The sequence below is a fragment of the Phycodurus eques genome, chromosome 14, assembly GCF_024500275.1.
Source record: "Phycodurus eques isolate BA_2022a chromosome 14, UOR_Pequ_1.1, whole genome shotgun sequence".
Taxonomy (NCBI): domain Eukaryota; kingdom Metazoa; phylum Chordata; class Actinopteri; order Syngnathiformes; family Syngnathidae; genus Phycodurus; species Phycodurus eques.
This window is the reverse complement of record NC_084538.1, coordinates 3,620,857-3,647,292: the sequence shown is the minus strand read 5'-3', so window position 1 is coordinate 3,647,292 and position 26,436 is coordinate 3,620,857. Positions and strand designations below refer to the sequence as shown.

General features: G+C 43.4%; 1 protein-coding gene across 1 annotated transcript in view; it reads left to right on the top strand.

Moving 5' to 3' along the window:
• stag1a (STAG1 cohesin complex component a) overlaps nucleotides 1-26,332 on the top strand; it is a 37,035-nt gene extending 10,703 nt beyond the window's left edge. Inside the window, exons 2-32 of the mRNA XM_061695571.1 lie at nucleotides 10,239-10,430; nucleotides 10,786-10,906; nucleotides 11,844-11,999; nucleotides 12,098-12,194; nucleotides 12,290-12,366; nucleotides 13,033-13,237; nucleotides 13,519-13,670; nucleotides 13,757-13,830; nucleotides 14,707-14,830; nucleotides 14,912-15,010; nucleotides 15,092-15,171; nucleotides 15,683-15,790; nucleotides 15,878-15,992; nucleotides 16,972-17,089; nucleotides 17,189-17,292; nucleotides 17,623-17,715; nucleotides 17,792-18,085; nucleotides 18,267-18,337; nucleotides 18,416-18,584; nucleotides 19,574-19,666; nucleotides 19,756-19,930; nucleotides 20,016-20,155; nucleotides 20,769-20,870; nucleotides 20,949-21,097; nucleotides 21,867-21,995; nucleotides 22,083-22,285; nucleotides 23,476-23,644; nucleotides 23,718-23,834; nucleotides 24,839-24,953; nucleotides 25,063-25,143; nucleotides 25,406-26,332. Coding sequence (XP_061551555.1) covers nucleotides 10,402-10,430; nucleotides 10,786-10,906; nucleotides 11,844-11,999; nucleotides 12,098-12,194; nucleotides 12,290-12,366; nucleotides 13,033-13,237; nucleotides 13,519-13,670; nucleotides 13,757-13,830; nucleotides 14,707-14,830; nucleotides 14,912-15,010; nucleotides 15,092-15,171; nucleotides 15,683-15,790; nucleotides 15,878-15,992; nucleotides 16,972-17,089; nucleotides 17,189-17,292; nucleotides 17,623-17,715; nucleotides 17,792-18,085; nucleotides 18,267-18,337; nucleotides 18,416-18,584; nucleotides 19,574-19,666; nucleotides 19,756-19,930; nucleotides 20,016-20,155; nucleotides 20,769-20,870; nucleotides 20,949-21,097; nucleotides 21,867-21,995; nucleotides 22,083-22,285; nucleotides 23,476-23,644; nucleotides 23,718-23,834; nucleotides 24,839-24,953; nucleotides 25,063-25,143; nucleotides 25,406-25,429 — 3,783 coding nt within the window. The 5' untranslated portion in view covers nucleotides 10,239-10,401 and the 3' untranslated portion in view covers nucleotides 25,430-26,332. The remainder of the gene's footprint in view (nucleotides 1-10,238; nucleotides 10,431-10,785; nucleotides 10,907-11,843; nucleotides 12,000-12,097; nucleotides 12,195-12,289; nucleotides 12,367-13,032; nucleotides 13,238-13,518; nucleotides 13,671-13,756; nucleotides 13,831-14,706; nucleotides 14,831-14,911; nucleotides 15,011-15,091; nucleotides 15,172-15,682; nucleotides 15,791-15,877; nucleotides 15,993-16,971; nucleotides 17,090-17,188; nucleotides 17,293-17,622; nucleotides 17,716-17,791; nucleotides 18,086-18,266; nucleotides 18,338-18,415; nucleotides 18,585-19,573; nucleotides 19,667-19,755; nucleotides 19,931-20,015; nucleotides 20,156-20,768; nucleotides 20,871-20,948; nucleotides 21,098-21,866; nucleotides 21,996-22,082; nucleotides 22,286-23,475; nucleotides 23,645-23,717; nucleotides 23,835-24,838; nucleotides 24,954-25,062; nucleotides 25,144-25,405) is intronic.
• Nucleotides 26,333-26,436: the final 104 nt, after the last annotated feature.

Genomic DNA, 26,436 nt, shown 5'->3' with positions numbered 1-26,436 from the left:
AAGACACCTGCCATAAAGAAAACAAAGACCCTAACCCTTTTTTAGGGGTGGGGGGCATCTTTATTGAACATATACAAAAAACTAAACAAATCAGCACAAGATAGTCTATTGAGAAAATGCCTTCACAGATCAGAGCCATTAGGCCTTTATTTTCTTTAACATAGAACTGAGCGAAGTTGAATATTGTATAACAACATCGCAGCCCGCAATTAGATACACCGACGTCTGAGCCAGACTTGTTGGAGAATTGCTTTCCACACAGGTAAAAGTGAGTGTTAGCTGTTAAACTTCACAGCCCGATCCTGGCTTTCAGTTATTCCCTCTCACATAGGTGGCGTCCAGCCTCCGTTACATCTCAAATCCTACCCCTGAAGCTGCAAAATTACAATACAGCTCTTCTGCGTATTCCGGAGACCAGACTCAAGCCATTGCTTAACAATGGCACATCTTCTCTCAGCCTAGCTTCCAAGTCATAGGCGAAGAAAATCTCGAGTGGGCCAAAAGATCTTTGCATTTTGTTTAAGATATGGATTAAGATTAAGATTTTTTTAAATCTTATTACAATCAGATGTTTGGGAGGTCTAGTTAATAATCCGAACCATAATTCTAAACTGGTATTACTAAAACTACTTTTGGGGGATTGTGGGGGTGCTGTTCCATTTTTCTTTGTCTTTTTTTTTTTAAAACACCACCACCAGAGGATAATGAAGCATCATTAGAGTCAACTCAAATATGGATCTTTATGGTCATCACTGAGAACTCCCCCACACATAATTCTATAATTCTGCTCTTTAGGCATGAATAAAACATTTCTTTGCTGCGCCTCTCAGACAAACACAATACATAAATGGAATCGCAGTGTTAGTGATTGTGTTGACAGAGTTCTTAAATCGCAGCTTTCAGTTACATTATTTACTATCATTTATGCGCGAGACGTGCTCGCACTCACATTTTGCCCCCTCGGTAATGTTTTCCCCTCTCGCCCCCCTGATGGATTTTGCAGATCTGTGCTGTGTGCGAAGCAGCTGCTGCTCTCCTGCGGTCAGAAAGCAAATAAGCACCAGCGTAGGTGATTCAGCAGCAAGTAGGGTGTCTGATTGATGGTGTTGTAGTAAAACACAAGCTGGTGCGCTATCACTGCTAGAAATGTCCAGGATCTCTTGAGGGGGCGTTTTTTAATTAAAACAAGACTGTGGTTAAAGTTTCATTTTGGCTGTTTCTATACATGACAACGTCATTTTTCAACCCGACAGACTCATTTGAAAATGGGCCTATTTTATCGTTTTTGTGTAAATGCTGAAAGATTTCTAGTAATAATAACAGCTTAAATTTATGTAGCACATTTCAAGGGACATAAGGACACTTAACATACTCATGAGGATAATTTAAATTTCTAGTCTCAGCAGCACGTCACAGTCATAACAGTAATGGCAGATTTGTAACATTTGTGGCCGTTGCTGTTGTGGCAATATTTCCTATATTACTTACTAAATACAGCAGCAAGGTGAACTAGTGGTGAGAAGGTCTGCCTCACAGTTCTGAGGTTCATGGTTCGAAGCAAATATCATGTGAATGTACAAAGTAGGGCTGGACAATAGGGCCCTAAAAGAATTTTTTTTTTTTTTTTTTACAAAAATCAGACTTCTGACTTGCACCTTTTCTCACTAATTTGACAAACCCATTCATTTTGTACATGCTGCAAGGGCTTGACGACGGAACATAATGTTGCGTTGTGGGCACGGTGGGCGTTTGCCGTCGCGGCGCCTGGAGTTGAAAAATGTTCATCTCTGGAACGGCGTCACTGTCACTTCAGACAGCGCATCCAATAGGAGAGTGGTTGGTGGAATGATTTTCGACTGCTAACAGCAAGAGACAAACCAGAGGGAAAATCATCCATGCTACTTCCTTGTATGCCACTAAGCAACCACTTCCAAATATGGGCAAGCTTCCACCGGAGTGCAGTCGTCAATGTGCATGGTGAATATAAGAAAAACCTTCATCAATTTTTCCCATTTTTTTTTAGAATAAGCATATAACAATGGCATAATTCAAAAGAAGTTCTGATTTCTGCTCACAAAAATAATACGAAAATAAATCTTTCCTCTTTTCCTCTTCATTTTTCCCCTTTGTTCAAACTCGTAAGTACGAATAAACTTTAAATTACGATTTGAAATGGTGAACAATTTGAATGGCAAACAAATTGAATTGAGTCGCACTGCACCCCCTCCAGTTCTTGCATTCTCCTCCCGTGTTAAACTGTACGGGTGAGGCAAGGTGACCTCTGCAAAATAATTGCGGCTTGGAAGCACATACCTCACCTCAAAGGTTTCCACCGTGTCGGTAAATCCTTGCTTTTGCAACGTATAAATCGACACTGCGTGTTTGGCAATGATCTGCGCGATTGACTCCACGATTGCCTTCCATGAGACTCTTTCTTGCGATTTGGAATACAATTTCGGAATGATTCTGCTCATGTTGTCTGTTTCTTGGCCAGAATTCAAGTCGCTCGTCACTTTTTTGAAAAATAGCCGGAGAGGAGTTGGAAAAGTCTCTAATTTGGCAACTGAGTGTGTTTTCCTATGACCTTCACTCTGTTTGCAAGTTTTGAACTACATAAGCCACTAAAAAGCTGATTTATAAATAAATAAATAAATTGTCCTGACAGCTAAATTTGAATTAATCAACAAAATCAATTACTCACCCAGGCCTAGCACAAAGGCATGTTTGTTCAACCACAGGCTTGCGTCTGTTCATTCTGGTCACAATTGACTCTTAGTGCACAAAGCACAGTGCAATCTTGTGAATGTTGTTCCCTTAATTACAGCTCACTGTGTGTCCAGTGAAAAAAACGGCGACAACTCGATGGGGCTGCATCGATCCAACGTTCAGTTGCTCCGTAACTGTGCTTGTTCCAAAAATTGTTACTACTCGTGAAGTAATCGTCTCTGTGCAGTTGTCACATGAAAGTGGCTATCTGTTGAGTTTTAATCCCAGTGCGTGTACGTGTCACTGTGCTTTGTTTACACATTAACACTCTCTTTGAAACATCGTCTGAGGTTGTTTGACACTCAGAAACCATTGACCCGCTCGTGCTGCTGTCGTTCGACTGTGCCTCGGGCCAGCAGGCCAAGCTAGACTCATGTTCACTGTATCTATTTAAATCCATACGTACCAGCTGCTTTCCCGCGGAGACGACGCGGTCTGGTTTATCTCAACGAAACAGCTGAGAACCATTTGGGGAAATTTACACTTTGAAAATAACATTAGTGACAGTCAAACGTGGGGGGAAAATTACCTCATTTTACATTTGCACCAGGTACGTTGCCACAGAAACCGACCTCTGAGACAAATCCTGCGCGCCGGTGACACTCTGACATCTTGTAGCATTTTTCTCGACTCTGTATTTATTTGCTTTTTAATACACAGATGTAAAATGTAATCATCCCGAAGTGGGAAGTGATATTATAGTACCTTCTGCATGTGTGTGGTAGTTATAGGTTAGTGATGAGCTAAAGTTCCTTAAATTACAGCTGAAATGTACTTTAAAAACAGCCAAAGGCAAATTGCAGATGTGACAAAGTGTAAACTCTCTGCGTTATGCAAGGCTGTATTCGGTTTCTCCCACCTCAAATATGAGTAATTGCCATTTGGCTCTATCTTTTAGGGGGCTGTAAATTCAACCTCTCCATGTTTTTTGGGACGCTGGGACAAAACAATTTGAAGATGTTCACATGGGCTCTGGAAAGCTGGCATTATGAAAAGCAAACACCCCCCGTCAAAGGACAAAGTAAATTATTCTTAGTTGTAGAGTCAGTCCAACGACATCTTAAATCCATTCAATGACTGTTTTGAGTTTTTAATATAACTTATTTTTTCTACCAATGAAAACATGGTTTCTAACTGTCCTTCAAAATATGTACTCGGGGACCTTGGTTTATGACAGATTAGGCTATCACTTATCTACGGTGAAGGATTAACAATGTCATAACTACAGTGAACATTTGTATGAAACACACATCTAGGCCATACATATAAAAAAAAGAAAAACTAAGTACAGCGCTAATTTGTATTCCATGTATTCTTACGCCACTGCTCAAACTAGTTCTTTGCGCCCCTCGAAACCTATCGGGACTGGTAAATGAGAACCTCGTCTATTTATTACGATCAGCCGCTCTTTGACATCGAGAATCCCACACAATTACCCCATCATAGTCAGAACAAAAGCTCAGTCGAGCTTTCCGTAATCCAGACATTGCCATAACTGTGTGAACTTTCAGATGCCGCATTCGGATAATTCAACGTTTGCCGACATCAGACGACGTCAGGCACAACATTGCGCAATACCTGTACGACACAGGTGGCATCCCTCCACCAGTAAAACCGAGGGTTCACTGTACTTGGTTTTATTAAAACAAGTGCCGACAAATTCAAGTTACGTCTTAGGTGTAAACCGATGACTCACTTAACTTCCAAATGTGGATAATTGCCTGATTGACTTCATCCCTACATTAATTCATAGAAATCAAAACATATACCATATCAACTTTGTTTGTTAAGACAAATTAACTGATTGGTTTTGACAATGTGAGGTTTTGCGTGTCATTTTTTTCCTGCCCTTTTCCACGTTGCTGTTCTGTATAAACAGCACAGACATTGGAAACCGATGGAAGAATGTAAACAAAGCCCCATAACGCCGTAAAAACATGAAACGTCATGTTTTGGGTCTCATATTATCATCTAATGGCCTCAACTGGCTTCACTGATCGCGCCACATCCACACCATTCATTAGTGGCGCGTATAGTCTTGTGTGGCCCACACTGCAGAAAGTGTCTGCTCACAACAGCCCTGAGATAATGGGCCCGTTCTTTCAGAAATAAAACTTGTTCTGGTGACTTTGAAGGATTGGCCTGCGGGGACCACACAGAAGGTGCGCGGCGTAATTATGTCGTCGTCACCACTCTAACTCTGCTGTCTGCTAACACTGTTACAACAGTTAAAAAAATAAAAATAAAATACTCTAGTACTGAGCGGTTTGAAAAAGACTTTTTTTCACTTCCTCTGTCACCTTCTGGCACGAAGTCATTAGCAGCTTGTAAATCTCCTTTTATGGAATAACGCTGCTCTACACGCTCTCTACTGGTATCATTGTCATTTTTGTGTGTGTCTGCAACACATTTTCAGCCCATATGACCTGGATGTTAGTATTCATAATACACATAGAGGACGATGGGACTGTAAGTGGTTTAAATAAAAAATAAAATAAAAACAAAGTGTTGGATGACATGATGATTACCATTATGAGACGATTTCCCAAAAATTACTGTGAAAATGCTAACCTGATTAGGACACACCAAATATTTTGAAAAACGAATGATATCGGATATCGATAATGGTATCGAACATCCCTAGTTGTCTTAGTTCCCGCTCCCGGTGACTGTCGCTCACGCTCCTGCCAAATCCCGTGATTAATCTTGAAATCCACTCCCATCCCGCGAGACCCACAAGATCCATGGGACCCGATGGGAATCCCCCAAAAATATCAGCCTTTTGTCGGAACTTGCTATAGTCTAGAACTAACCAATGCTAAGGCGGTAGTAACGTCATAATTACACAAAATATTTTTGTATGAAAAACACTTGTAGGCCATGGGTGTTAAAAACAATTTGGTAAAACAAGCCGTAGAATCGCTTATGCGTCGCTTATGCGTAGTAGGGGATTCTTGATTGGTTACATTCCCTTCCACATTATAATTCACGGAGTCATGACTCAGGAGTAGTCTTCTTTCCCCACGCACATGAAGATTTCCGGTCGTGAATATTGAACACATAATATTTAAGATTGTCGGCCCCAAACTTTATTTTGATTTGTTACCTTTAGAGTGATGTAATGCTTTCCTAGATGCCTTCAAAGCAAACCCTTGTAAGTGCCGTCTGTGGCAAACGAAACACGTTTCATGTGTTTTTCGCGGCTGGCACTGACCCGCTGGTGTTGATGGACATCTGCGAAGGTGCTGCTCGACACAAAAACTGAATACAATTTAAAATAACATTTCCAATCGAAGACAAGAAGTCATTTTTTTAATGAAGCAGCAGTATATTCTACCCTTTCAGCCCTCCCTTTTCTCAAGTTGGTCCCTCCCGTCTCCACTTCCCACCCAATCAAATGAGCCCTCTGCGCCAGGCTTGTGGCCCAGGCCGGTTGCTAGGGCAACGAGGCCCTGCCTCCCAGAGAACACGCTGTGCATGTTAAGTCGTTTCTCGACGACTCGCTGACTCGGGCGCACATTCTATCTCTCATGCGCGCAACCACACACACACACACACACACACACGCTCGCACACCAACGAAAGACCGTTATTACAGCTTGTGATTATAATTGTCAATTTCCTGCCAAATCAGTGTTTTAGCATTTTCAATTCATTTCTCTAGGAAAAACGTATTCAGCTAGGGGTCCAAACATGCAACACTATCATGTATAGTGTTATCCTGACGAATTAATGTTACATTTATTCAGTGAAGAAGCTCACAACTAAATGTACTCATCCACCCATCCATCCATCCATTTTCTGAGCCGCTTCTCCTCACAAGGGTCACGGGCGTGCTGGAGCCTATCCCAGCTGTCATCGGGCAGGAGGCGGGGTACACCCTGAACTGGTTGCCAGCCAATCGCAGGGCATAAATGTACTTATATCAAATAAATTCTCCCCGTTGACATCAATTAAAATACCATTCATCTATTGCAACGCCCCAACACCGCAATCTTTTTCTTTTTGTTAATTTTGTTTACTAATGAAAAATAACACTATATTGCAGTGGTCCCCAACCACCGGGCCGCAGGCCATTTGGTAGTTTGTTGCACAGATAGCCAGGGGATAAAAAGCTACGGAATGGGAAAGTCCGTCAGCGCATATCCCCCACAACCTCCAAACCCCTCCCCATGCCCGTCAACGATTAACTTTCAAAATTTAAAAACCCTGTCAGAAATGTGAAAAACGAGTTCTAATAATAAAATTCTAATCGCAACTTTCTTCTTCTACTGTTTTTATCCTGTGTGTAACTCCATGCGCAAAACTGCCTCTTAGAGGCACTACACTGCTTCTTAGAGGCCAAGGCGTGCACAGTAGGTATTTATTTGTATTTTATTTGTTTTTTTATTGTTAATCTTTTACTATATCACAGTGGAACCTTGAGTTATTAATAAGTGTAAATTTGTTCAGTGAAGCCGTTCTCAAAGTGAAATGTTTCCCATTTGAAATGAACGGAAATGCAATTAATCTGTTGCACCCACATAAAGACGCTATAGTTAACTTATATTAATTGTTGTATGCTTAAAAATAAATACTGTGCAATATAGAAATAGGTGAAAACTATTTCTGATGATGAAATAACAGTGGGTTCGCGAGCAAATCACTGTACAGTGTCTTAGCCTTTTCTGGTACAGGAATGATTACGTTCATCGCGGTAACTGCTAGCCCTAAATGGCCACCACCTCCCGCAATGCCTCACAGCTTTTGCGTTGCATTGTGGGTTGTGGTGGCCATTTTAAGCAAAAAATAAAGATAGCTGAACCACGAAGCCAATGATATTTCTGTGGCGTGAGAAAAAGTACAAAGTTCTGTGCCTCCCGCAGCCATGCCAATACTTTTCGTAAACTGAGGTCATTTTTGTTTTTAAAGAATTAACCAAATTGTTCGTAAACAGGGTCATTTGTAAACCAAGCTTCCAGTGGATTATTTTACTAACTTATTTTCTGGGTCTTTTTATTTTAGCCATCAGAATGATGCATACTATGAATAATATGCAATGGTACATCTTAGTGGTGCACAAACATTGTATTATATTCACATTTTAATAGTGAGAAATGCAACCTTGGTGTGCCACAAATGGCAGGAGCAGCTCCTGTGCAATGCCTCCAAAAATGAAGGACTCAGTAAAAAGACTCAGTGCAAATTATTCATAGCTTCCGTTTTAAAGTTACTCTGTGTTTATATGAGAGGCAGAGAATGTTTGTCCCACACACACATGCAGACACATTTCCTTTTCCTCGGTGTGTACGTCAGCACTGAAAACAACACGAATTGATTTACATAAAAAGATAAAAATAAAAAAAGACTTGCGAGCAAATGGTATGTGAGGGGGACTAAGGTTGAGTGTGTGCGTCCTTATTGAGAGTCTGACGTTAGGCCCCGTCGGTCGTCTGACTCACTTTAATCTGAATCGAGCACCATCGTCATCTCGGGGTGTCAATTGAGTTTAGAGTAATGCAGCATGTGGTCTGAATCATGTTTAGGTTCATTTTAAACTGGAAGAGCACAGATATTCCCTGAAATTAACAATCCAAGTGTCTGCAGTATGTTAAATTGCAGAAAATACTGTTAACACATTCACTGCCATTGACGGCTTTAGAAGTCAAATATCCATGTTAACTGGGAAGGCTGGCAGTGAATGAGTTAAATTGCCAGAAATACTGTATGCCAGTGTTTTATCACAAACAGGCGTTTATTGACGGGAGGCCTTTATTTGTACAAGAGGAGTTTTAGAATATACAAACAAACAATGTTAGTGCTACACAGTAATCAATCCAGTAGGGACCAAGCCCTGCTCTGAATAGCGAAAAAACCTTACACGCCCCGTCCCCCCAAATTGTGATACCACAAATTATGATCCAAAACCACCTTGTCATATCTCAAATAACAATCTTACATTACTCCCAAAATAAAAGGTTTACAGAGGATTTCATTGAAAAAAAAAATATGCACCAGCGAATACACACATACGGTAAAGACTCGCTGTAACTTCTGCTAACAACCCAGGTTAAACTTGGTCCCCCCTGATATACAAAGATGGGTTGTATAACTACAGTATCCTTCCTCGACACCAATGACTACTTTCTTGTTAACCTGAGCCTTAGTGTCGCCAGAACATAAAGGGAGGCATCTACAAATTATATTTAAAAAACTTACTAAATGAGAAAATAGTACAAAATGATTTGAAAAGTATTTTTATTCAGATGGGAAAAATAGCAATCACAATCTAATCAAACAATCTGAATCAACACTGTCCTTGTTTTTACGATAATGATTCTTTTCCATTTTCTCTCATTTTCCTGCTTCTACATCACTCATTTGCTGTTGGCATTCAGACATCTATGAAAACTACCAACATCCCTTTATGTGCTTTGTAAATTTGTGTTGCCATGTCCGGAGAGAGGCTAAAGCTCCTCTAGCATTTCTTAACCAACAGGCAATACAAGACCTCTCCTACAACTTAAAATTGACATTTCACGCAGTTCATATTCCTGAAATCCTCTTACACGCAGCAAAAAGAAACTGGCTCCTTTCCCCCAGTGTTTGAATGGCAGCTGATGTTAGTTGTGTGTGTTTGTGTGTGCGTGTGCGTGTGTGTGTGTGTGTGTGTGTTCTCCTCCTGCACTTACTATACCTCAATATCAACACTGTGTGGGAGACAGTATTTAAATACACACTCTCTTAGCCTGCCCCCTACTGTTGCCCAGACCTACTTTCATACACTTGTGCATACACTCACACACACTCTTGGGGTAAAAACTGCCCCCGATAAGTGTTATAAGCAAGTGAAAAGACACTTGAAAGCCCCCTTGGGGTTTAATTGGCATACTGGAATTTTCTCAACCAAGTTTTCTTCAATTAACCCTCTGATTATGCAGTTGGAGACAGACTGGAGATGAGGAATTTTGTGGCTCATACTGCCTGTAGTGGTTGTACAGAGATACTGCACCAGCTTTGTGCTCAGCACTAATTAGCATAAAGGCAGGTAGACCATTCCAATTGTAATTGTCAACTCTATTGTGATCTTAAGTCTTCACTGCATTGCACCCATGGCGAGAATTAAGGCGCAGCCTTTATCCAAACATACAAATTATTCAAATATCTCCATCCTTTTTCTCATGAAAGACCTTTAATTGACTTAAATCTTGCAAGATGGCTGCCTTTTCACATCAAGTTGAAGTTGTCAAATGTGTTGTCAAAGGGCCAACAAACTCTTAATAGTGTACGAAAGATTCTATTCATGGTTTAGAATTATTTTATGATGTAGTTTCCAAAGTGGCCAGTTAGTTCCAGCCTCTTGCCATTTTCCTTTCTGTACCTGTCTCATGGAAAACATTGGCGGTACCTCATTGCATGTTACATATCTCCTAAAATTGCTGTTAAAATCCAATTACTAATCATCATCATTTCATTTGTTTCTCTCTCTCCAGAAACAGAAGGCAGTTAAGAGCCAAAGTGCAGTCCGTCCTGGAGCCTTTGTACGTGCTCCCGCTCCTCCAACACTCCCCCCCCATCCGAGCCTCGGCGTGACTTTAAGACCTGAGACACGCAAAACATTCGGACACCTCCCCACCACCACCCGAAGCCACCAAGATGATAACCTCAGAGCTTTCCGTGCTCCAGTGAGTGAATCTCACCTCATCTTCAAGTAGGGTACACACATACAATTTTCAGGAACCCCCACACAAGAAGTGTGTGGTGTACTCCTGATGACCAACACAGCAAACCACACACACAACGGTATCTCCACCGACAATCGCGAGCCGATCCAGACCGACGAAAAAAAACAAAACGGCCTGATTGTCATAATGTGTGTACTGTACCTCACTTAAATCATATATTAAGCACAGCACAACGCAGCAGAATAATGCTCTGGCAACTCTGACATTTATTCCAAATGAAGCCCAGAAGCAGTTTGCCATCCCGTCCACTGTACTTGGATACCTTTGAAAAAGTTTTCCCGTTCTGCATTGCCAGGGACTCGTCCAATGAGTCGGGGGCCACAGATGCAGTGGGCCTCAGCATGAGCCTGGCAGAAATGGAGGACCCCGAGGTCAAGGGCAAGAAGAAGCGAGGGAGGCCTGGTAAACAAGCACAGGTAAGAGAAAAAACTCTTTTTGTGTTTGAATTAGTTTTCAATGCTCCTCATGCAAGGAGTCCTCGTTTTACGACAACCCCGACATGCCAGGTTTCGACGTTATGAACGGCATGGAGTAAACCTTTTTGTGCAGCGGCCTAAGAAGACGTGCTTGTGCAGCACATAAAGCACGCTCAGTTACCACCATACTGACAGTACTGTATTTAATTTGATTGATTATGTATGGCCTACATGTTTTTTTCATGAGAATATTTACTATACTATTGACTTTGTGACTGAGTTAGCATAGGGTAGTGATGGACTTTTCCACATTAGAAGGTACAGAAGGTCCTCAGGTTACTTAGGAGTTCAGTTCTTATGGCGGTGCTGATCCAAATTTGCACGCAAGTTGGTACTCGGGTTGATTTAAAATAAATAAATAAATAAATATTTTGATAATGAAGTGAGCCTTTGCTGGTCAATTTTACAAAACAGCAACAGAGATAAAGGCAGCAAATGTTGATGGGCAAATGCACAAAACATTATCAAAATTGATCATTGTTTGTATTAATAAACTAAATGCTAACAATCTTTGATAAAGTACGTAAGCCTTGAGCAAATGACTCAAAATAATATTTTATATATTTTTGCTGCGGAGGCTGGTCGGGGTTGAAGGTAGTCACAGGTAGTATCGGAGCCATTATTGAGGTAGGTCGCCACCTAAACGCCTGACAAAATTGTACTGAAAGTTTTTGGAGCCTGTTGGCATCAAACGTCCAATTATTTGATTACGGGATGTGAAATTGCACACAGTTAATGCAACATCGGGATTGTGTAAAGATTTTCTGATGTTTTGTTATTGCTCTGAATTGTGTACGATCTCATAGGAACGGAACTTCATCGTAAAGCGAAGACCCCCTGTATTTGTACCTGTCACCCATTATTCCCCTCTGTACAGACGGTCAATAAAAAGCCCCGCAAGACGCCAGCAGACAAGGGTGTGGGCGTGGCAAGGGGGCGAGGCAAAGCCAACGGCATAGCACAACACAATGGCGACGGCTCAGAACCCATCACTCTGTTTGAAGTGGTCAGGCTTGGAAAGAGCGCTATGCAGGTGGGCGCAGCGCTAAAATGCTAAATATCTGATTGAAGCTAATAACTGATCGCTGAAATTTGTGTGTGCGTGCGGCGGCGGGGGGGTTCGGTGCACAGTCCGTGGTGGACGAGTGGATCGAGTCATACAAACAGGACAGAGACTTGGCCCTGCTGGACCTCATCAACTTTTTCATCCAGTGCGCCGGGTGCAAAGGTAAAACAGATGACCACACTGTAACCTTGGCGTCTACGAAGCGGAAATTGCTGGTTTTGTGTGTCTGAAAAACATCCTACTTCTACCCTCATCAGGCACGGTCAGGATTGAGATGTTCCGGAACATGCAGAATGCTGAGATCATTCGCAAGATGACAGAGGAGTTTGATGAGGTAAATACCGAAGTGACTGAAAAACGAAAACGTTTTTTTCCTGTGTTGCTGTTGAGTATAAATGGCACCAACGTTGACTTGGTAAAGCAGCATGTGGCTCTTAACCCAATTCTTTTTTTTTTTTTTAACTCTGTGTTCCTAGTAACTGTAAACAATTTGATGTTTATACAACACTAAGGTTAATGTTTTCGATACAGTATGATATGATAACATGCAATAAGGTCTATGATCCACTGTGTTAAGATTGTATGTTGTAAGATATCAATGTACTATTTTTTTTAATCTACTGTGTGATATACAAGAAGATAAGGTTCAGCACGTTAAGATCTGTTAAAGCACGATACAAAGCTATAACAATACACACACATTAATATATGGTATGATATCATAAGACGGCACTGTGGGGAGAAGAAGAAGTGAGGCGAAGCGAAATGGATGGATGATATAATAAGATACAATCAAATAAAGTAAAAGCTACAATAAGGTACGGTATGATGCGATACAGTAAGATATGACGTTAAGATATAAGATGCAGTACACTGCGATGCAATATTATTTGATAAGATACAGTAACATAAGATGCAAAACGAAAACTTTTGCGCGTTTGCCGAAGTTTATTACGGTAACACATCCACCCGCGTACAAGAGCCTGTCTGTGGTCCACAGGACAGCGGCGACTACCCTCTTACCATGCCGGGGCCCTTGTGGAAGAAGTTCCGCTACAACTTCTGCGAGTTCATCTGCGTGCTGATCCGCCAGTGTCAGTACAGCATCATCTACGACGAGTACATGATGGACACCGTCATATCGCTCCTCACCGGGCTGTCCGACTCCCAGGTCCGAGCCTTCAGACACACGTCCACGCTGGCCGGTAAGGAGACTGACTTGATGTCTCATCAGTGAGATGATTAGTAGTAGTAGAACTACATTGAACACTTGCTATTGTGGAGGATGGAGACTAAGGCCAAAACTTTGCGAATAAAGTTTTGGTCATAGTCAAAAAATCCACCAAATGTGGATTTGGTGTTGATAAGAGTTGTGGATATGTCAAAGATAATTTGACTACATTAATGTATTTTATGTAGTTCCAAATACTCCCTCTGGACTCCTCCATTGTGAAGGTTAACTACTAAACATTTGTCTCGCCCGTAGCCATGAAGCTCATGACGGCACTGGTGAACGTGGCGCTGAACCTCAGCATCCACCAGGACAACACGCAGCGGCAGTACGAGGCAGAGAGGAACAAGATCGCTGGCAAGCGGGCCAACGAAAAGCTGGAGCTGCTGCTGCAGAAAAGGAAGGAGGTCCGCAGCAACAACAACAACAAAAAAAAAGTACAACATTCACTCTTTTACAGTAAAAAATGTCTAATGTATTTGTCTCCATGCAGCTTCAAGAAAACCAGGATGAGATTGAGAACATGATGAACTCCATCTTCAAGGGCATCTTTGTGCATCGCTACAGGTGCGAGTATCTGACTCCCACTGTACGAAATGTGTTTAAGTCGAAGTGGAGTAAAAAAAATGTTTATTCTATGGTAGGAAAATAATAATTAAAAAAATAAAAATTGTAATAAAGATAAACAGCTTCTGGAAATGGAAAATGATATTTTACAGGATAAATTAATAGTTTAAAATTTATGTAGTTTGAAAAAAAAAAAAAGAAAAGGTTTGAGCTAGAAACAAGAAAACGTTTTATAATTTATCTAAAAAAACATTCTGTGGACTCAAAATAAACATGGGGGGGGAAAACTGACAAAGTTGTAAAAATGCCCCCAACAAATAAACTGTTGAATTAAAAACATTATCAGATCGTTTTAAAAAAAGCTATGGTAGAAAACAAATTTGAAAAAAAATAAGAATAAAAGCAATAAAAAATGCTTCTGACTGATTTTTTTTGTTTAATTCTTCTAGTAGTGTGATGAACTTTTAAAAAAATTGGGAAAATGTCTAAACAAATGCTAGGAATGAAATTGGGGGGGAAAAACAACAACGGCACAACCTTCCTAGTAGGCTATCGCTCCGTTTCACGACGCAATCACAGAGTCCGCGGCTCGACCCAACTCAGTGTCAACCACATGTAAGGATTTGTGAGTGTAAATATTGAACAGGTTTAACTTTTAAGGCTATCAGCCCAAACAAAAATCACTGTTAGCACAACCCACTCTCTTAAGATAATGGCTCAGGATAATCTTTCATTGACATCCAAAATCAGGCCGTTTACTGATCGCAAGGGAGGGAAAATGCTAAAAGTTGACCCGATTGTCGGTACGTGCGTAGCCCACGTTAAGATGATTATTTTATCTGGTTGTGCTAAAATGTTGCTCCTCTTGCTTACCAGAGATGCTATTGCTGAGATCAGAGCCATCTGCATCGAGGAGATCGGCGTGTGGATGAAGATGTACAGTGATGCCTTCCTCAATGACAGCTACCTGAAATATGTCGGCTGGACACTGCACGACCGGGTGAGTGCACTGGAAAACCACAGCGCATTTTGGATTCCTTTCATACGTTTGCTCAGTTTGTGGTCTTTGTCATCCTTTCAGCAAGGCGAGGTGCGTCTTAAGTGCCTGAAAGCTCTGCAGAACCTGTACACCAACCGTGACTTGTTTCCCAAGCTCGAGCTCTTCACCAACCGCTTCAAGGTAAAGCGCGCAACGAAGGTGGAAAATAGAAAGTCGAGTAAAAGCCTGTCTAGTAATGCCTGTTCTTGTTTGTCACGACAGGACCGTATTGTATCAATGACACTGGACAAGGAATATGACGTGGCTGTCGAGGCCATCCGACTGGTCACTCTCATCCTGCAGTAAGTCACAATGATTGACACTGTTGAATATCAACTATTTCAGATAAGTGATGTTGGATGATGCTGTTTATTGATAAACAACCAAATACACAAACACAAAATGAAAGCACTCACAAGGAGCATAGAGGAGACACTCACAATGAACTCTCCACGTGGCATAAATGGCCAAGCGGACTGACTCCGGGCACCTGACATCAGTCACTGGGCCACGCCATTTGTCAGTGTGCGGATCCATGTATCTGATGCATGCAATGGACTCGTCACCAAACCCAGCGTTTCGTACAAAATGGCGGATCTTTGCCCAGCCCAGTAATGGGCGGAGAGACTTGGCACCACTGTTACGTAACATTCAGAACAGCTTACTCACAGACACAGTTTCTAAAATGAGCAGATTTTTCATTTTGTAATTTTGCACTTGATGGGTGGGCAAGACACTCCAACAGCATTTAAAAAGGTAATGTTCCATTATATGTCCCACAATATTGACAATATTGCCCTTGTGTTGACACAGGGGCAGCGAGGACGCACTGTCCAATGAAGACTGCGAGAACGTCTACCACCTGGTCTACTCTGCCCACAGGCCTGTGGCTGTGGCCGCTGGCGAGTTCCTGCACCGGAAGTGCGTCCGCGCTGACCTAAACGCGATCTCAATGCGGTTTCCCTTTTATAGTCTTGGCTTAACGCACGCTTTTCCCATCGCTGCCAGGCTATTCAGTCGTCATGACCCGCAGGCGGAAGAGGCGCTGGCCAAGCGCAGAGGCCGGAGCAGCCCCAATGGGAATCTCATACGCATGCTGGTGCTCTTCTTTCTGGAGAGTGAGGTAACGCTGGGGCCATAATAGGCCACTCATTCCCAACCACTGTTTCACATTAGTCTATTGTCAGAGATCATCAGGTATGCAATGGGAAATTATCCCTTTTCACTGAGTTGCTCCGAAAAGTATTTACCGTACTGTTATTTACCGTTCTGTTTTTTTCCCCTATCTAGGCCAGTGACTGGCAGAACGATTAAATCATCCTCCACTAAATAGCAGAACTTAAAATTAACTTCTGTATCTTCTCCCTGTTGCCTTTCATACAACAGAATAATAGCAAATGTTGTTTTGTGCCTGCTGCCTTTTCAGGGGCGTGGCCTAGTGAGTAGGGGGTGAGCAATTTTACCTCAAAATTAGATTACAATATTTCAAGGAAATTGCTGCTTTGGCACAACAGCATTTTCACGTATCTTCATATCCTGCTTGTAGTCGGCTGTGTGTTTTACCTTTTAGGTGGTGAAACGTAGTCATTGTGTTTCCACCTTTATCGCTACTGCTTTTCCTGCATCATTTTTACATACATGATTGTATGTTGCTGTATCTCTGACCTCTTGGAGCCAAACCACCTCCACATAACACCCTTTTTAGGCACTGAGTCATCAATTGAGGATGAAGTCGATGCTGCTTTCCCACATTGTTTTGTATGCTGTAGAGAGCAACGTTCGCACGTCCCTCAGACGTGATCTTATGGAACACGTCGTCACTACAGTGTAAATTGAACGATATTTCAAATTTTCACCACCCAAACAAATACAGTGGTATTATCATAGACGGTATAATATAGCACACCCCTAATAGGGAATGATGTTTTTTTGTTTGAGAGAGGCTGTTTATCTTTGAAATAGTTTTAAATGCAAAGTAATTAAGAGCAATTGCTGCATAGAGGGACAAGCGCCATTTGAGGAAATATTGTATTTGATTTGAATTTCTCTCACTGCTCACATGACGATTGTTATTGTGTGTGTGTGTGTGTGTGTGTGTTTAGCTTCACGAGCATGCAGCCTACCTGGTGGACTCCTTGTGGGAAAGCTCTCAGGAGCTGTTGAAAGACTGGGAGTGTATGACCGAGCTGCTGCTGGAGGAGCCCGTGCAGGGGGAGGAGTGTAAGTAGGAGCAGTAGTCAGTCTTTCTATAGTTGCCCACTCTTTTGCTGACTATTCATGTCCTCTCCCCACCGCCCCTTCATATTTCCATCTCTGCAGTGCTGTCGGACAGACAGGAGAGCGCGCTAATAGAGCTGACTGTGTGCACCATTCGACAGGCGGCAGAGGCCCATCCGCCCGTGGGCAGAGGCACTGGCAAACGGGTGGGTCACTCCGTGGTAGAACGGTGGCTTTCTTTTCGTCCCGAACGACCTTAAACGGGGTACACACATACTGACAATGGGTCCCAATTTGAGCATTTGCTCTCCTTTGCAATCAAAGGCCCGATTATCGGATGTCCCTAAAAGATTATCCTGAGCAATTAGCATGTGCTGTTGGGTGTGTTCAGTGATGTTTTGTTGTTGTTATTATTTGTATTTTCCCTCTCCCCTCCTTCCTGATCTAGACAATGACTGAAGCAGGATTCACAGGCCATTTTCCTTTTCTGCACTCACACTAACTGCGTTATGTTGCATTTCTATGGGCCCATCCAGGTGCTGACAGCCAAGGAGAGGAAGACCCAAATAGACGATAAGAACAAACTGACAGAGCACTTCATCATGGCTCTGCCCATGCTGTTGTCCAAGGTGAGACAGACCTTTGCTCAAGGCGACGTGAAAGGATCGGGTGATCGACTCTCCTGTGTTCCCTGTCTCCCCTCAGTATCAAGCAGACTCTGAGAAAGTGGCCAACCTGCTGCAGATCCCGCAGTTCTTCGACCTGGACGTGTACAGCGCGGGGCGCATGGAGAAGCACCTAGACGCGCTGCTCAAGCAGATCCGGCTCGTGGTGGAGAAGCACATTGAGACGGACGTGCTGGAGGCGTGCAGCAAGACCTACAGCGTCCTCTGCTCGGAGGAGTACACCATCATGAACCGCGTGGACATCGCCCGCTCGCAGCTCATCGACGAGATGACCGACCGCTTCTCGCACTCCGTAGAGGAGCTGCTGCAGGAGGTGAGCCGCTGTTGCTAACCAAAACAGCAGGGCATACCAAAGCATGTAGACAAAATTGTCATGAATTATCCCGATCGTTTTTCGTCAAATAGGGGTACCCCCCACGATTTGTGTAAATACGGTATTGCAAGTTTTCCTTCTTACAATGGCTTTTGTAGCAACAATGTTTGTTGAATGGCAGGCCGAGGAGGCGGACGACGACGACATCTACAACGTTTTATCCACCCTCAAGAGACTCACGGCCTTCCACAAGTAAGACTCCCGCTTCGCATTGAGTCTGACAGTAGTTCCGAACGTTTGTAACCCACGACGTCCTCCGCCGCCTCTCAGCGCTCACGACCTGACACGCTGGGATCTGTTCGGCAACTGCTACCGGCTACTGAAGGCGGGCATTGAGCTGGGCTCCATGCCGGAGCAGATAGCCGTGCAGGCGCTGCAGTGCTCCCACTACTCCGTTCTCTGGCAGCTGGTCAAGATCACAGAGGGGGCTCCCAGCAAGGTGCTACTTACAAACTTGCAACTCAAACACTCCCTCAGATAGATGGATAGACTGAATGGAGCATTTATTATACAATTGACTTTTCTCCAAAGCCTTAAGTCGTTGGGCAGACACTGCCTGAGGCCGCACAAGTGGATTAATTCATAGCCATATACTCAGTAATTGATTGACAGCAAGTGTGATTACGCAGCAAAACATGCGGTCTGACTGAGTGAGACTTGATGGATGACATCGCTGAATGGCTCCCTGAGCGAGTGTTAAGTACCATATTGCCACAATAGATAAGATATATATTATATATATATAATATATAAGTACCATATTGCATGCAACATTGCGGAGTGACCACGTTATTCTGCCGAAAAGCCAGTCGTCGCTAAAGACGAGCGACCGCATGTTAGTCTCGTCTACTGAAACCCTAATTTAAGATGTCTAAGAAGAGGCTTTTTACTTGCCTTGGTAGGTGCTGCTGTTTTGTTTAGCAACGGCATTCAGTTGTGCAGTGGACAGGTGAGTCTACCCCAACGCTAATCGTCGTCAGAGATGCCCTTCCCGCATAACGCCAGGTCGTCTTGAAAAGTGCACTCCTGCCACAGTTCACCTCAGAGGCTGTTTACATGTCCCTATAGGGGATGCTGTTTTAGTTAGCAACACTCTTCAAATGTGCTCAGCAGGTCACTTTTACATGTGACTAATAATCAAATATGATCATATTTGATACCGCAGAAGGAACAAATTCACAACATGCGATCAGTCGCCACACTTTAGATCACCTGAGTGGCTGTTTATGTGGCTCTGTGGGTGCTGCTGTTTTGATTAGCAACATTGTCCAAACAGGCCTAGGGCTTTACTATTTAATGCCCATTTGTAAGCAACAGCGTTAACGAAATGAGGTCATTCCTGCCAAGGTTTTTTTTTCTGTTGAAAAAGGCAGTTGTCTATTTGAGAAAACGAGCTACTTGTAATGCTACTTGTGTATGTTCATGTAGGATGACTTGCTGGCCCTCAGGAGAGTAGTGAAGTCTTTCCTTGCCGTCTGCCAGCAGTGCCTATCCAACGTCAACACGCCCGTCAAGGAGCAGGTACAATTGTAAAATCGCTCTGACCTGCTGCCCTGGGTTTTTGCCGTTTCCCGCGTTTCTGAACGCCTCACGCAGTCTACTCCGCTTAGGCCTTTATGCTCCTCTGCGACCTGCTAATGATCTTCAGCCACCAGCTGACGACCGGTGGCCGCGAGGGCCTCCAGCCGCTGGTCTTCAACCCGGACGGCACGCTGCAGAACGAGCTTCTCAACTTCGTCCTGGACCACGTCTTCATCGACCAGGATGACGAGAGCCAGAGCATGGGTGAGAGGGCGTTGGAAAGACACATTAAGACAAACAAAACAACAACACAAAAGTCAGCTAAATAATGAATTTGATTGATTCTCAGAGGGGGACGAGGAAGATGAGGCCAACAAGATCGAGGCCCTGCACAAGAGAAGGAACCTGCTGGCAGCTTTCTGCAAACTCATCATCTATGACATCGTCGACATGCCAGCGGCTGCCGACATCTTCAAACACTACATGAAGGTGATTGTTCAGCATGAATATAAACATTTTGTTTTGTCACAAACAAACATCCATGCAAAATGGATACCTCTCCTTGCCCACACGCAAAGGCATAACAGTACAGTGGAGCCTCGATTTAACGAACTAATAGGGGGAGGGGGTCGTCCATTAAAGCCAATTGTCTGTTAAATTGAAGTTTTTTTTCATAGCCTAAAAAACACGAGAAGAGTACAAAATGGTTGTAAATTAGGGAAAGCTTGAAAATGTTTGAAAAGTTTTGAATTGTATCCAGACTTACTGCGCTTGTGCTTGGGGGGGGATGATAATCGTGTGCTGGTAAAAAGTTGCGGTGGCGAGTCGAGGATCACTTGAGCTGCGAGGCTGGACATTAATTAAAATATAATAATAAATCAATCCCGTCCCCCCAGGTCCACAAGGACACACACATACAGGTTTAAAAATACCTTAATGACCCCATAACCTGTGGGTGAGTACAGAACATCCAGGTGATGCGTGTGTCTGTCTGTCCATGTGTCCTTTTTATTAAATTGTATCTTTTTGTTGTCAAAGAGCCAACCATCAATTTTGTGAGTTCCTGGTTTATTCGAGCAAAGTTCTTACCATCTTTCTTCAGTATTATAACGACTACGGCGACATCATCAAGGAGACCCTGAGTAAAACGAGACAGACTGACAAGATCCTCTGTGCCAAGACCCTCATCCTCAGTCTGCAGCAGGTCAGATATTCAGTGCAATATTTTTATTCTCGCACACACACACATGCATATCATTGAGTTCTTTGTATGTGTTTGTAGCTCTTCAACGAGTTGCTGCAGGATCAGGGCCCCAACTTGGACCGGACGTCGTCGCACGTGAGCGGCATCAAGGAGCTAGCCCGACGATTCGCCCTCACCTTCGGCCTGGATCAGATCAAGACCAGAGAGGCGGTCGCCACGTTGCACAAGTAAGCTCGTTGGCGCATAAGTAAGGCGTTAGATTTGTGCCACAATTGCGTACTCGCAACGGGTAGAACTATTAAGCGCACAAGAACATGTTTTGTGTAAGAAGTCACAATTATATTTTGTGTAAGTTATATTTTTCCACAGTTTTTCTCCAGACGCTCGCTCAAAACGTTTCAGCTCGCTCTATCTCGCAACCATGCATTGCTCTACACACACACACACACACACACACTACTCTGCCCTTTACGCTTGCGATACCTGAGAGGGTTACAAATGTGCCACAATTGTCGACCAATCGGGAGTCGGACAGCAGGATAAATTCTTTATTTATTTTTTTCTGTATTTTTTTTCTGTTAATGTTGAAACTGTGCACTGCTGCAGGAGGCAACCAGACATTCATATTCACACCTACAGACAAGTCTTGAATTGACCTCAGAAACATGTTATTGTGATGTGGGGGGGGAGAAAACCAACACCTGGGAGAACATGCAAACTCCACACACAAAGGCCTGATTCCTAATTTGAACCTCACGCACAACTGCGAGGCAGACGTGGTAACCACTAGTTCTGCTATCAAAATTAAATAAATGTGAAGTTCCTTAAAAATGCATCGTCCCAATTTTTGTACTATAAAGTTCCCCAAAGTTTTACTTTATCATTAAATGTTGGTAATTTCCCCAAATTGAAATGTAGTTATAAAACAATAAATACTAATAATTTATTTAGTTTTTTTAATCTTCCTACTACTAATCTGTCTTTCTCTCTTGTCAGAGATGGAATCGAGTTTGCCTTCAAGTACCAGAATCCTCGAGGACCTGAGTTTCCTCCCATCAACTTGGCCTTCCTGGAGGTCTTGAGCGAGTTCTCCTCCAAGCTCATCCGCCAAGACAAGAAGACAGTGTAAATAAACTCCCAACTTTTGGAAACAAATATTTCATTTTGTGCAAGTGTGTTGGTTCAATACTGAACTGTTGTGCGTTTCGCCAGGCACTCGTACCTGGAGAAGTTCATGTCGGAGTCCATGTCAGAGCGGCGGGAGGATGTGTGGCTGCCGCTGATCTCGTACAGGAACAGCCTGCTGACGGGCGGCGACGAGGACCACATGTCGGTCACGTCGGGCTCCAGCAGCAAGACGGGCTCGGTCCGCAGCAAGAAGGGACGGCCGCCGCTCCACAAGAAACGCATCGAGGGTAGGGCTGGGCGATATCGCCTTCAAAGTCAAATGTTTTCACTAAAATCTTATTGCGGATTTAATTTAAAAAAAAAAAAATAATCCCCTTCCCTTTTAGAAAAAGATTTTTCAAAACATTCATTCCAGGATGATGTCTTTGAAGGTGTATTGAAGCACTTGCGTCAAATAGTCTGGGTCTCATTGACGACGCAATTTCCATCTCTGTTCTTAATTTCCGTGGTATTAATTAGCCATATTTGCTCCTCGTCCACTTCGCCCTGCGCAGTTGAACTGGCATTAGTGGTAGCCGCAGTTTTGCTCACGGCTGTCACCGGAAAAGTAGTCACGTGACACGCAGTTAGAGGAGGCTTGCTGAAGAAATTAATCATCAGTCTAGGCTTGCGTTTTCTTTAAATTAACTTAATATTACTAATAATAATTGTTATTCTATTCAGTTTCATAGTACTGTTAGCTCATATGGCTGTATCTGGATTGGAGGCACAAATCGTGGGAGTTAAAAGTCACAGTTCTGCCACAGGTTCGTTTCTTGGAGTATGGCGAGTTTCAGTTTTGATACCATATCGTTACCTATACACAATAAACGGATGGATAACTAGTGCTAGCTGGAGCATTGAAAGAAAGTAAGAAGCTGGTTGTTGTCGAAGTCCAGCGACCGCAGGAGTCCAACAGGTGTGCCAAGGAAGTATCGCAGGCCAAACGGAGCCAGTGGATGAGATGGGAAAGAGTAGAAAAGCGTACGGTCAGTTTGGAGATGGAGGCGAATAAGATACGTTTCCTCATTCGTGCCACAAATGACGTCCTTCTCCCCCCCCCCCCCCCCCCCCCCCCGGAAAGTTTCAACCAGTGGCTGGGCGAAGATCCATCGCGCCCCCTATGCTCAACACTAGCTACACTCCGACACATCCTTACAGGATGCCAAGTAAGCCTCTCCCAGGGACGGTACACATGTAGACATAATCAAGGGCTGAAATGCCCGACAGCAACCCTGGAAGACAAGAGGACGACCATCAATGCCGATTGCTTTTGTTCAAAGTGGGGAGCAAGGCCATCATAACTTCCAACCAAGGACCAGCCAGGGTGAACTGAAGGCAGCTCGAGTTTGCCAATCGGGAAAAATTACTGCTTTTGCAACGTCTAAATGGCCACCGTGCCTTTTGGCAATGTTCAATGTTTGTTTTGTCATTGCAGAGGAGAGCAGCGTGGAGGGCTCGTGGCTGATGCGCAACGACACCCTGCAGACACCCGGCGCGCTGCAAACCCCTCAGCTTACCTCCACCGTCCTCCGAGAGAACAGACCCGCGGAACACATGCCCGACCCTGACTCGGAACCCGGGTCGGAAAACGACTTCGTACACAAGTGAGCGCAGACGCCGGCCTGCAGATCATTGACGCACCATTCGCGTGTCCGTTTAACTCCTCGGCGCCTTCAGCCCTCAGATGCAGATGTCGTGGCTCGGCCAGCAGAAGATGGAGGAGGTGACCAGGAAGGACCGGGCGGCCATGAACTACATCAAGTCACGCAGCAATCAGGGTGTCCGACAGACTGTGTAAGTCGGACTGCAACACAACACAAAGTCACTACATGCTTTCTATATTACTGTAACAAACACTGGAAAGCACACAAGGCTGACTTGGATGGCAGCTGTTGTCATACTAAAGCGGGGCACACACACACTCATTTTTTAACATCTTAACCGATTTTTTAAATGTGCACAAGCCCACACGGGAAGAGGAAAAAAATGGCAAATGTGTTGTGGTCAACACGGTACACTACACAGTGTGTAGCCCCAAATCAGAAGTCTGTCGTAGTACAAAGGCTGACCTGTAAAAGTTAGCATGGTGCCACAGGGCGTACAGACTGCAGGAAAATACAAAGGAGAAAAAAATACTATAAGACAAAGAAATAGAAGATGCTAGTCCAACTCTTAGTTTATATGGTTGCTGTTACAAACTCTTCTTGTCATTTTTATTTGGGTGAGAGACGTTATACGAACACTCCTCTATTTGTGTCCGGCAAAAGCGCCAGCTTCCTGCTTCCAAGCTTCCTGATTGGCTATCATTCCGTTTCAGGTCACAGTCACGGAGGCTGTGGTTCGGCCAAACTTGGTGTTGATCACACGCTGAATGATTTGAATCGTAAATATTGCACAGGTTTAACATTTACAACTGTCCACGCGACCGTTTTTGAGCACATGCCGGAGAAAAAAACCTCTCGTAAGACACCCCACACCGCAGCATAATCAGTCAGGATGACCTTTGAAACATCTGATAATCAGGCCTTTAATTGAAAGCGGGGGAAATGCTCAAATTAGGCCCGATTATCGATTAACACACAGCAGAATAATCGCTCGGGATAACCTTTTAGTGACATCCCTCTAATTGTATAAACAAGTGTTTACTTGGATCATATGCGATCACAAGTAACAAGCCAGATACCGCTTTACTAACAATTGTTACGATTAATTACGAAATCACTTTAGACTTCTTTAGACAGCATATTTGTGGTGTAATGTAGTGGCTACGTGGGCGTAATAAATGCGCATGGCTTCAGGCGCGGGTTGATGGAGGATGACGCCGAGCCCATCTTCGAGGACGTGATGATGTCGTCGCGAGGCCAGCTGGAGGACATGAACGAGGAGTTTGAAGACACCATGGTTATCGACCTGGTCAGTGACGGCCCTGTTCGCTGCCGTGCTTGATTGTGCCATTTTATTCTTTGTCTTCATGTATGTTTGAGTTGTTGTTTTTGTTTTGTCTTTTCCTAAACCCCACTAGCCTCCATCGAGGAACAGACGGGAGAGGGCGGAACTAAGACCGGACTTCTTTGACTCCGCAGCCATGATTGAGGACGAGTCGGTAAGCAATTCGTAAGATAAATGCACTAGGCACGGGTTATGTTAAGAAAAAAATAAAATCATCTTAGGAGGCCTTTATTGGGCAGGAAAACATTTTCACAAGTCCAATTGTCAAAGAGCTAATCACATGAATAAAGTTGTTATAAAATTTAAAAATATATATATACAGTGGTGCCGTGACTTACGACAAGAAATGTCAAAATTTTCTGTAATGTTTTTTTTAAATTTGAATGTTTGTGTTAACTGTGCGTGTGTCTTTGCAGGGGTTCAGCATGCCCATGTTCTGATGACAATGGTTTAAAAAACAAAACAAAAAAACAAAAAATGGCGGCTCCTAATCAGGACGTAAACAGCGGTGGTGGGGGTCGATCCACGTGAGCTGTCAATCGGTCTTTTACGAAGAAGGTATTGTACAAGTACTTCACCTCTGGACACCTGATCCACCTCTTCTTCCTTGCCCGGACAGTCTGAAAAAGCGTTCCCCAGGTGTTCCACTCTGTACAGCCCCGTTCCCTTCCTTCACGTCCCCTGTGTCGCACTTTGGTCCATCCAGTTCAATTCAAAGAGTGGACGTCAACTCTACATGTTCTATATCTGTGCTCTTATCACTCGTCCCCTCCGCCATCCTGTTCCCATCTCGGAGTTAACTCTGCACACAAGTAACTTTTTCTAAAGTAAAAACAACAAAAAGACATTTTGAATTCTGTAGCTTTAGTACTAAAAGTTTTAAAAACAAGTGTTTGTTTGTACAGCGTTTTCTTCTCGAATGTGTATTCTCGTTTGTTGCCAAATGGTGGCCTACATACTAAACATTCTCTTCCAGATCTTCTTCCCCGTCTCACCTTTTTTTCCTCCCCCCCCTCCGCCCCCCGTCACTGCTTCAGTATTTGCTGTCGCTTCGTCACCGTAGCGGACAGTGTTGACCTGTGTCGGTGCGTCACGTATGTTGTTTGAATGCGTCTTCGGGTTTTGCTTGTATAAATATCACAACGGTCCACGGAGGCCAAAGGTACTCCAAAAAGACGAGTTTTTTGTTTGTTTGTCGACCTTCAATTCTTTTTAAGAAAATAAAATGTATAATCAATTCAGTTGTTTTGATTTTGCACACAAAACAAATTGTTTTCTTGAAAGCGCCCATTTTTAAACTACATATATCACAAACAACTACTTGTCATAGCTGACATTGAGCAGCTGTTAACTACATCCACTGCCAATAGCGATGCGGACCTTTCAATGTATCATCGTAACATGTTAAACCCCCTGCTTTCTCCGGTACGGAGCCTCACCGTCCTGT